Raw genomic sequence first — 12,033 nt, forward strand, 5'->3', positions numbered from 1 at the left:
CAGGCACTAAATAGTTGCAAAACTTGGACCGACTCACTGTAGTGCAAACACCGCACACACGCTGACTTGCTCTATATGTCTCTCCCCCTCCCCCCTCTATCTAATTCTTATTATGTATTATGTATAGGAATGATGGAAGAATTCACTTTGTATATGCAGTCCTTGTGAATGGAATGCATATCATTATGTATACATGGATATGAATAAGAATATGTAGTTAAATTAACTTTTTTATTTTAAAACTGCAATCTGTAAGTTTCATGCATGTGTGCATGCACGCACGTACGTGGCTTATACAGTATGTGTATTTGTGCACTGGATGAATTACTAATAATGGCTCACTGTTTTTGTACATTTGAAACGTTTTCAACTTTTCACACCCCAAGTGTCAAAAGTATACTCAGCTCCCATGACGGTCAGAATTGAGGCTGCCAAGAAATAAAGGAAAACCAGTGCAGTGAAGACGGCTCATACACAGTAAGATTGTAGAAAATTTTTACTGCACATGTCTTAACGGCTCCAGGGAACACACATGGCAGGCAGGAAAACACAGTGTTTGGAATATTAAATTGTACTAGTTGTCTCAATAGAGGACAGCTAATATTGACTGCTCTCAGAAGACATTTGTGTTAGCAAACTCTTCAGCCAACCCAATTATCTCCAGCTGCCGTCAGTGTGTGTTGTGGTTTGGATGGTAGAACTGCAAACGCATGCACGCACACACGTGCACACACGTGCACACACACACACACACACACACACACACACACACACACACACACACACACACACACACACACACACACACACACACACGTAATTGTTGGAGGACATGGAGATCCTTAATTGTGTCAGTGACAAAGATATTGATTATGAAGATTTGGGGGATTATTTATAGACATAATTGCATCAGAGCAGTTGTCCATGATGTACGTACTGTACAGTACAACTACATACAGGTTTAGAAAGCGATGGCGAGTGAGAGTTCAATCTGCAGTGAGAGTGACAGAGGGAAGTGAATACAGGCCAGAGCCCAAAGGAGTAATGCAATATTCCTTATGGCTTCCTACCAAAACCACTTCTCAAAAACAAGGTCAAGGTTCCATCTCGGCTTCACACACACACACACACATCCGTACGCATGCGTGCGCACGCACACACACTCGGGTGCATGTACACACACACACACACACACACACACACACACACACACACACACACACACACACACACACACACACACACACACACACACACACACACACACACACACACACATCACACATACACACGTGTGCGCACACACGCCGCCTTAAAATGCACTCACATTGAGAGGAACTGTGTTCCATTATGCGTTTAGCCAAAGCAATGAAACTAAACCACAGCCACAGAAATGTTCACTTTGCCCAAAGAACCACAAATTCAACAAAGGATGCAAACAGACTGTAAAATTTCAGCAAAGTAACATATATATATCCAGTGCCCCACACACCATGTTTTGTCAAAGGCTGTGCACTGAACAGTAGTCAAATTAATATTTTCCCAATTGCGATGTAATTTACATGGTATTACATACTGCTACAGCAAGTTGTAAGAAAGTAAGCCTCTCCGACCGCTACATGATAGTTTTGATTGAATTTTCATCCACAGCAACAATGTAAAAATCTCTCTCATACACACATACACGTATGCACACATACATATACACTGAACGCAGGCACCCACATATACTAATTATTGTTTTGTGTGTTACTTGCCAACTAGCCAGTTTTGATAACATTTTCATTCACAGCATTAAATGTAATAAATCTCTCTCACGCACACATACGGTAAACGTATGCACACATACACACATGCTGCTGACATGTAAACGCAGGCACCCACATACTTACTAATTATTGTTTTGTGTGTTACTTGCCAATGCATTGAATGTGGGCTGTGCCACTGATATTATCTTCTCATATAAACCTGATATAATCTGATATAAACTTGTTTTCATTTCCTGGGTTTGCATGATCAGATCCTTTGTTCTGTTGCCATACTCTGAACCTTTAAGCCGCCTTAATCTTCGTCTGACATTTATTTCTTCTTTACTGTATATGATTTATGAAACGTGTGTCTGTGCGTCTATTCTTAGTCATGTCATTCCCTTTTTAATATTGGGCGGTTCTTGCCTTTATTTGACACTACAGCAGTAGAAAGACAAGAATGTGGGAGAGAGTCGGGTAGTGATATGCAGCAAATCCGCTTCCAGGCTCAGGAATCGAACCCGGAACACACTGTGGAACCCATATGTGGTACACGCCTTAACCACGTGGCCCTCTCTCTGTCCATCAATGAACTGGCTTAATGTGTACTCCTGACCATCAATGTGTCCTCCATATGTGTGATGAGGAGGAGATACGAGTACACGCTTATAAAGAACAATGAGAACCACAGCGACACCATTAGTAAAATACAAGTAGGCAACCTCACATTTCAACACAATCATTTCGCATGTGTGTGGATTGTTGACTGAGTCAATGGCCCACCAGCTGCCCTAAACGACACCCAGATGCCCACCAGACCAGACCAGGCTGTCAAGATCTGGTAGCCCTGGCCTTATCACACTGAATTTTCTGCTTCTAAAGGTGTTTTTCCAGCCGAATATCGGAGCGAATTTCGGAGGACTTTCAACCTCACTTTATGTCAATCACCTTTGCACACCGCTGCCGAATATTTTGTCCGTATAAAGGTTTTTTCCGACCGGGGTCGATTTTATCCGTTTTCTGCAGCTGTCCATGGCAACATTATTCCTCCTGCTGCACATGTGTGCTCACGCACATTCTGTACTCACTGTATACACACACACACACACACACACACACACACACACACACACACACACACACACACACACACACACACACACACACACACACAGATGTGTGCGCAGATACTGTACACATGCATAGACACTCTTTACTTTATGATTCCACACACGCTAGTAAGGACTAAGGAGAAGGTCTGGGCCATGTCATAATCAGTAACTTCTAACTCCTCACTATGTGCGTGCGTCGCCGCCTATGCGTGTGTATGTGTGTGTGTGTGTGTGTCTAGATACTCTAGTCTATAGTAATCATTTTTGGCTCTCTGTTTCTTTGTGGCTGATTACAGCCCTTGATATACTGTAAGCTATCAGCCGTGCTTACAATATGTGCTGGCTCAGTGGCCATGTTTGAGTGTGTTTGACAGGATCGAGCAGATTTCAGATACTAAAATAGAAGTGCCGGCTGATCGTCTGGACCGTGATTGACTTATTTTTGCAGTGGTTTACAGAACGAGTCATAAACACTGATAAGAGAGTGCAGAGAACCAGATTCTTGCTACGGGAGAAAAGGCCATTCCCCTGTTTGAACTGCCGGCTACAGACCTGCAGTACGCGATACATGCTTTGTAGTGTTTGTGTGTGTGTGTGTGTGTGTGTGTGTGTGTGTGTGTGTGTGTGTGTGTGTGTGTGTGTGTGTGTGTGTGTGTGTGTGTGTGTGTGTGTGTGAGTGCATGCGTGCGTGTGCGCGCGCCTGCCTGCCTGCCTGCCTGCCTGCCTGCCTGCCTGCCTGCGCGCATGTGTGGACTTGTATTACAATAATGGTGTGGGCCAAATGATCAAAGAATAGTACTAATTTGAGAAATAGACATTGTGAGGACTATTTTCCTGATCCTCACAACAACAAATAATTTACAATTTGGAAAAACTTCAGGTTGGGGTTATAGGTCCAGGCAGTAGACTGTCTGTTCCTGTTTCTGTCTGTTTCTGTGTGGGCATGCGTGCGCAACCCGCACATACTGTGCATGCATACAGGTGTATGTGTGCGTGTCGAGAGGGACGGGGGGGGGGCACTTACAAAGCAGTCTAAAGTGCAACACTCCGCCGATGCATTTCCACTTGTTTTTGACTGTGTTTGCCATGACCAGTACCTGCACTGTAGACCGCCAATGAAGCGGCCCGTGTCTTTGAAGATGAAGGATGCCGGTGTTTATAAAGGTGCTTGGTAAGCGGCTCAATCATTAACCAGACCCTCGGTCATCTCTGTGTGTCACGCAGGTAGCGAGGCATCTTGACAGCTAGCAGTGCGGATCTGAGGAGGGGGTCCTACATGGAATATCTCTGAAGTGTCTTAAGATACATGGCAGAAAACTGAAAACAAATAGAAACAACAGCAACGCCACACACGATCATTTTTGTCCTCCAAGTGAGTGCAGATCAAAAAAAAGTCCGGAATTCTAAATGTGGCCTAGCTACTTGAGTAAAAGTACAAAAGTATTAGCATCAAAAAGTAAAAGGTACTCGGTGACAGAATGTCCCATTTCAGATGTTTTCAAATGTACACTGTGACACATCTAGGGGCCACAATCTGCATTCAAAGATTTTCCTAGAAGCTTTGTCATTGGTCGATTTGCCTGTCTACTTCCTGATTGGTGGTCATTTTGACCAGGGTTTTTTCGACCAATGACAAAGCTTCTAGGAACATCTTTGAATGCAGATTGTGGCCCCTAGATGTGTCACAGAGACTATTTTTGTGGGAGTGTTTACTCATCGCTGGCTGTCTCAATACCAAAAAAAAAATCATTAAAGTTTTGTCATATTATTGCTTATAGCAATTAACTTTAAAGTTTCCAAATCATTGTAGTGGAATAGAAGTACAGTATTTCTGTCTGAGATGTAGTGGTGGAGTACTGTAGTAGACAGTAAAAGTATTGAAAAATGGACATACTCAAGTAAAGTAAAAGTAGGCTACCTCAAAATTGTACTAAGAACAGAGTAAATGTAATTAGTTACTTTACACCACTGGGATGGTCCAAGAGACAGAGAGTATCTCTAACAAGTCACTGATGTAAACCATATCTGTGACCTTGCCTGCCAGCACGATTCTTGTAATCCTGGTACTGGATTTACATAAGGAAAAAAAAGACCTGTACATTTGCCTGTACATTCCCATTTACTCACCGCCCCGATAATAAGCGCTTGGAAAAAGAGAAGATTCTAAAAAGCCTGCAGTCTTTAAATCACTCCGCTGGCTCACAGACCGTGGATATGTCACTCTAATCCGTCCTTTATTACTCTCTAGCACAGTTTATCATCATCACTCACTTCAAGGCTCTCAATTATTAACTCTCAATTATTAGAGAGATGCTTTTGTCGACTCTCTCTATATTTCCCTTCTCCTTCTCTAATGTTGCGTCGTCTGTCTGTCATTCCCTTCATTCTGCATGCCTTCAAGCTGTCTCGATAATATTCCTGAATTATTCAAAACACATACCCCTTCCTAACATAGATGTGAAGGAACCTGGTAGTGTGGGTTATATATTTGCTAAAAAGAAAAGGGGAAAAAAGGTCATACAGTAAGCCTTGGCGTTTCATTTATGTTAAAAGCATGTGTTGAATTTGCCTGCCAGACAGTGGATTCTCTCCAGCCTTTTTCTCACCGCTGATTAGCTGAGACGATGACACCTTCACTTAGCTAAAGTGTCACTCTGAGCTGAGTGGGAGATGTGAGGATGAGCATCACCCATCCTATACAACTGACTGAGAGACTTACACGAGCATTCTCAGAAGCCAAATATGCATCCTTTATTCTCCAAAGTGTTTAATTGCCCACAGCTTGATTTAGCTCTGGTCTCTTTTGAATTGATGTCGAGATAACTACACCTATATACTACCGGCCACTGAACTCATTTCTTTAGAAGCTCTCCTGTGCTGCGGCCTATAGGGGGAATCAATATCCCAAATGGATTGGAATACAGACTCAGGATCACATGAAGGTCTTTTAAGATCCGGATGGAAGTAATCAGCAAAGTGCACTTCAAGAAAGAAAGACCTGTGTATTTGACCCCCTCCCTCATTTCGGTGGGATCGAACGCTCATATCCCTGTATTCCACAGCCTTGCGTCAGTTCTAACCCATATGCCGCCAAGTTATTTATTGTTCACAGAAATGTACCACATTTTCTGCTAACTGCATCCTTATGGGGATGTAGTCCAGTGAGCACGGTCACTTTGGGCAGGTTGCAACACGCACCTTTGAGATCTGGACATGTGCACCACAGAGCTACGCAGAGGTGCACGGAGATGTGTGTGAGGTAGTGCTTTCTTCTCCTATTTGAGAGGCAGCAGTTGCTTTAACAAGCAGACCCGCAGCACTTTCTAATTTCCATGATTGAATCTAAGCATAAACATGCACTGCACACGCACGCACGCACGCACGCACGCACGCACGCACGCACGCACGCACGCACGCACGCACGCACGCACGCACGCACGCACGCACGCACGCACACACACACACACACACACACACACACACACACACACACACACACAGACATTTCCATAGCCTGTGTGATAGTGCGGGTGCAGTGTGCAGAAAAACAGCCCTGAGGAATGTGTTACTAAAGGGCCTGCCTTGCTGACAACATGATGGATGCAGTGAGTGACGACCCTTTGTGGCTCTGGCGCGAGACATATTATACATGTATTACGCCGTTCGAAAATAAAGTGGGTAACGATTCCTTCCTATCAATGAGGGCCTTCTTGCTTTTCCAGCACTGTACACAGTATATTTCTGTTATTCCCACTTTAGAAACTAAAGGGTGACTTGTACTGTGTGCTTGCGTGCGTGCGTGCGTGCGTGCGTGCGTGCGTGCGTGCGTGCGTGCGTGCGTGCGTTTTGGTTGCAGTAAAATATTCACTGGCTGTAGGATTTAATCTCAGAATGTGTCAAATACTAAATATGGTTTGAAATTGTGCTGTTTTGTCCAATCCATTGCATGAACATTACAGGGACATAAATGTGTTGTCTCTGTTATCTTGACCTTGTAATGTATGCAATCGAAAATTGTAGTCTTGTGTTAAAAACATAAATGTACAACTTAAATGGACACAAATGGATAAACAACAGTATGGCTGGACAAGACCATCATTGACAGAGCAGGGAAATGTTTCTGTGTTCAAGAGAAAAAAGACAGGAGTATCTCAACCTCTGCCGTGGCTTAATGTCTTGTTTTCTATAAGACGTGATGATCTTCCGCCAGAGAGCGTTCTTCAGCAGCAGATGCTATAGTAATTCAGTGCGTAGACCTTTCCACAAGGCTACGTGTTGTTGATCTAACAGTGACGGTGTGCTCACCTCTGCCACCGAGAATGTCTCTGAGCTTTTAGAAAATGCACAAAACCAGCAAACAAAAACCTTTTAAACACCTGCCATGTGTCTAAATACCTGACATGTGTCACGGGTGACTGTCAAACAATATGGAGACTCTTTCCCTTGCAGGCCTCTTGCGGAATGGAAAATACAGACAGTGGGATTTGAATTGGTTTGTCATACTGCCGGTCAACTGTGTCTGCCTGTGATTATGTGGACCTCTGAAATGTTACTTTCAATCTTCTTTCATCACCATCCCTCGTTCTCCTCTTCTTCCTCTCTCAACTCCTCCTCCACATCACCAGCACCTCATACATTAGCTTATTCAAATGGATCTGATCTTATCCTCAGTTGTTGTGATATGCTCATGATTCAGAGGAATGATGAATACAGCTGTGCAAAAAGATGACTATACTACTACTGTATAGCATACTTGTATAAGTACTACTTCAGGATAAGTTTCAGAAATTACACAACCAGTCCAAGCCTTTAGCCACAAGCTCATACAGTAAATGAATGATTAAGTGCCAACATTGCAAACCGTTTTCTAGGCTGGAGAACATCAGACATACATGATGCAACAACACAGTTTGGGACTTTTTGGTCATTTCTTTCATTCGCTCTTTTCACACTGAAGACAAGACTACATTTCCCATCTCTGTCTCGGCTCTCATCTATAATGTCACCTTATCTTTACAGCACCTGCCGCTTTGAAACTAACATGTCTGGCGAGTAAACCAGGATTATATAGTGTAATCTATACATCCCTGTGCCAGCCTATAATAAAAGACAACTACTGAAACTACTGTAGCTTTGATCCTTTGCTGCTATCATGTTCAGAAGGAGAACACATAACATCTAGTTGTTTGTCACACATCAGCTTTTTCTGGAACACTTGATTTATTTTGGGAGAGCAAACTATGTTTCATACAGTTATATTTAAATTAATCAGTGGTTTCCTTGGTCTTGTTTTGGAATGTAAAGAAATAAATTGCAGTTTTCTTCTATGCATTTGCTATTGAGTTCTGAATGAGTGATATTTCAACATTAATCCTATAATGATATAGGCCTACTCAATTAAATAATAAATATTACTGTCATTCTCGGTATGATTTCAGATTTAATAGGCTGCCTTTTAAAGTCACCAGAAATCATATAAATCATAATCCATAAATCGCAGTACAAAATAGTATTTTAGCCTACTATTTTGATAAATCAAAACCAATAGCCCAACTGACTTTGATCTGGTAAATAATTATGTGGAGAAGAAAATCTGCTTTCAATTACCACCGTGGTGGGCTTGTTATAGAGCTTTTCATATGAATTAAAGTGTATCACTTTATTGCAGTGGTAAAGTTTAGCCATGAGAAATATTTCAGTAAATGATTAGGCTCAGTGGGCCCTTTGAGGTGGTTTAAATGGATCAATTTGAGATACGGCCTACAACGGGCTAAATGGACTTATGGCTTTTAAATTGCAAATTCATGTTGCATGCAAGCGACCTAAACAAAAAATTGTAGCTTGTGGACGACGTTCAAGATAAAGGGGTTTTTGGTAGTGATGTTCATCGTGCGTTTCAAACATGCAGCAATCCTGGGCTGACTATATCCAAACGAAAAAAATAATCGATTATCTTTCCTTAAAAATATATATTTTCGGATTAAGAAAACTAGACTTATATAATCACTTATTGTGTAGACCTACTTTCAAATTGCTATAACTTCCATTCTAATTCAGCCTGTTTTGAGGCCTGTGGGTTATTTTCACTATGTTCGTTTCAAAATAATATTTTGATGAGCCAAAAAATAATTAAGCCTATATATAGGCTATAGGCCTATACCTTTCTTGAAATGGCAATATGACACTGCTGCCTGCATGTCAGTGTGTCAGCATACAAACAAAGAACAACATGATTGATTCGGAGGAGCTGAAACAGAGATGACTTTTTTTAATCTAGTTTGGAAAAAGAAAGACTCACCGACACACTCGTTGGCCTCCCTGGCCGTGGCGCGCTGCCACGGCCGGTCGTAGTGGAAGGGCTTGCACCTGTCGCACTCCGGCCCCGCCGTGTTGTGCTTGCACTCGCACACCAGGCTCCCGTCGCGGTCCTTGACGCAGCGCGACGCGTGCCCGTTGCACTTGCACCGGCCGCCCACCTGCAGGTCGGACGCCGCGTAGAAGTACGAGTCCCGCGCCAGCTCCGTGAAGTCGTCCTCGTTCTCGTCGCCGAACGTGTGCAGGCGGCTGAACGTCACCCTGATGTCGGTGGCGGTCACCCAGTCCTGCAGCACGGGCGAGTTGTCGAAGTCGTGCGCCGAGGGCCGGCCGTCCAGCGTGCTGAAGGCGATGAGGCCGCCGGACAGCGGGTGCATGTCCGTGTGCGAGTCCGTGCAGATGGCCTCCTGCTCGTTCTGCTTGGTGATGGAGGCGCGCGACGGCCGGTTGTACATCTTGCGGCACTGGGTCGAGTAGAACTGGAAGGGCACCCACGTCTTGCCGTAGTCCATGGACTTGAAGATGGCCATGGACTCGGGCCGCGGCGAGCAGAACTGCAGCGACACGTAGGTCACCTCGAACTTCTTGCCCAGCGACAGCGTCAGCGTGACGTTCTGCGGATGCTGCACGAAGTTCTCGGAGCGCCAGCACGTCAGGTTGTGCGGGTTGTTGAGGTCCGTGAGGTAGGCGGGCGGGTGGTACCGCCGCGGGTCCGAGGCGTCGCACGTGTGGCACGTCCTGTGGCGCTCGTCGCCCTTCTCCGTGACCACGCAGTAGCGGCTGGGCGCCTTGCCGCCGCACGTGCTGGAGACGCGCACCTCTTTCCCGAACGCCGAGTTGACGAAGTCGGGGATGCAGCGCCGCGGGTTGCCGTTCTCGTCGTAGCACGGGTCCGGCGGCGAGGTCTGCGCCGCGAACATGCTCATGCCGTACGGTCCGCCGTGCGCGCCGTGCCGGCACACCACCACGGACAGCACGGTCACCAGAGTGGCCAGAGCGCACTCCAAAATCCTTAGCGTCATTATTCCTTTGCTCCTTAAAATCCCTGAAAAATATAAAAAAAATATATATAAAAAAATAAGCCACGGAAAGAGCCTAATGATAGCCTAATGAAGTTTGCCACATACACGCATGAAGGAAAGACCAATTATGAAAACGTAGGTTATAGCCTTTGATTTGGCATGGCATTCAAATCAAAATAAGATTCCAAATGTGTAAATATATAGGCCTAGCCTACAATTAATTGAGACCTACTGCAATACATGTTTTAATTGATAGCCTATTAGGACAGGTTCACAAAATGCTCAACCAATTCAACCAGTGAACAGATTCATGTTTTAAAAGGGAAAAAATCCCATTAAGCACACTATACCTCAAAATAAAAATAAAAATCAAGATGTCAAAAATGTCAAAAATATCGGCGTGTGGTGTGTTGTAATTATTAGACGCCAGTCATTCACAGGTCCTCTCTTGTTTTCTTGTTTGTTTCTTGAATCCTCCTGCGCAAAAACACTACGGCTGAATATAAGAGCCACTAGTCTACTTATGGCAGTTCCACTCCTCTACCCGTCTTTCTCATTCACCCTGTTCCTTTCTCTCTTTCTCACACTCCCCCCCCCCTCTCTCTCTCGACTCTCTCTCACTCTCACTATCCCTCCCCGCGTAGCGCGAAGTGAAGGACGGAGTTTGCACAGCTTGAGGTCAGCTCATCTTGAAGGGTGATAGCCTGCCATAGGCTATACAGGCAGCAGTGAACAACGACATCCACTGGTAGGTAGGGAATCGGGATCATCAATTAAGTGATGGCAAGATAGGGAGAACAATTAGGCTTTGCTGAAAGCCAACTTAGCCAAGGGTTGCCATTTGCCATGGGATGGACACTTGAGCGTCGTTTAGCCCATATCTATCCCCTGAACAACAGGCTTTTGGATATAGAATTATAATAGGATGGATTCATTGGCCAATGCTCTGACTATTTCAGATAATATAAGCGTTGTTATATAGACTATGATACTGTTGATACATCATGTACTAAAGTAATTTTGTTATCTAATAACAGAAATAATTACTGTGACCGGTGACGCTTTGGAGACTTTGGCCTATGTATTAATATATAAAATATGAAATATGAATGTCCCCATATGATGCCCCATTCATATAGGCTATACCACAAAGAAATTGCGCGATGTGTGCTTCTCTTCTTCCTCGTGTTTTGTTAAGACATTAGCCTACGATTAGCGTATGGTCTATCATTGCAGCATGATTTTTGTGGAATGAATTGGGACCCAAATAATTAGCCTAATTACAAAGCAGTAAAACTCAGTAAAAACCCATATTTTGTGATTCGATTTCAGATGGTTATTTATTTAGGACTAACAATGGGGAGTTTGGAAAAGTCCAAACCAATACTTAACCTGATTGCTTTATCAAATTATCAGGCACTGTTTTGATAAAAAAAAAAGAACAATCTGTTGCTGTTGCCTTTTGCAAATCAATACATTTTTGCAGTCTATGATCAAGACCAGAAGGCAGGTTCATAGGCTTATATAACATGAATAAGAGCTCCATCTTGTGGTGATAATATAGGCCTACCGGCTGTAATATAATGTTTATGGAGGTCCAAAGCAGATTTATGAGGCGCTATGGCCAACATTATTTTTCATAATTACATGATCTATAAAATACCTCTATGCACATTTTATGAATTCTAGCAACTTTTGCTGGGGAGCCCCTGTAACCCCCCAATGACCCTTGGGGGTCCCCCGGACCCCACTTTGAGAAGGTACTAGCCTACACAGTGATGACATGACAGGATACAAATGGTCTCAAAATGTTTCAAAACGTCACTTGATGACATG

The 12,033-nt window shown here is 43.8% G+C and overlaps 1 protein-coding gene across 1 annotated transcript in view; it reads right to left on the bottom strand.

Moving 5' to 3' along the window:
- The window catches only part of ntn1a (netrin 1a), an 80,869-nt gene extending 70,718 nt beyond the window's left edge, over window positions 1-10,151 (bottom strand). Inside the window, exon 1 of the mRNA XM_079498766.1 lies at window positions 9,159-10,151. Coding sequence (XP_079354892.1) covers window positions 9,159-10,101 — 943 coding nt within the window. The 5' untranslated portion in view covers window positions 10,102-10,151. The remainder of the gene's footprint in view (window positions 1-9,158) is intronic.
- Between the last annotated feature and the right edge of the window lie 1,882 nt (window positions 10,152-12,033).

Source organism: Electrona antarctica, assembly GCF_951216825.1.
Source record: "Electrona antarctica genome assembly, chromosome: 4".
In the NCBI taxonomy this organism is placed as follows: Eukaryota; Metazoa; Chordata; class Actinopteri; order Myctophiformes; family Myctophidae; genus Electrona; species Electrona antarctica.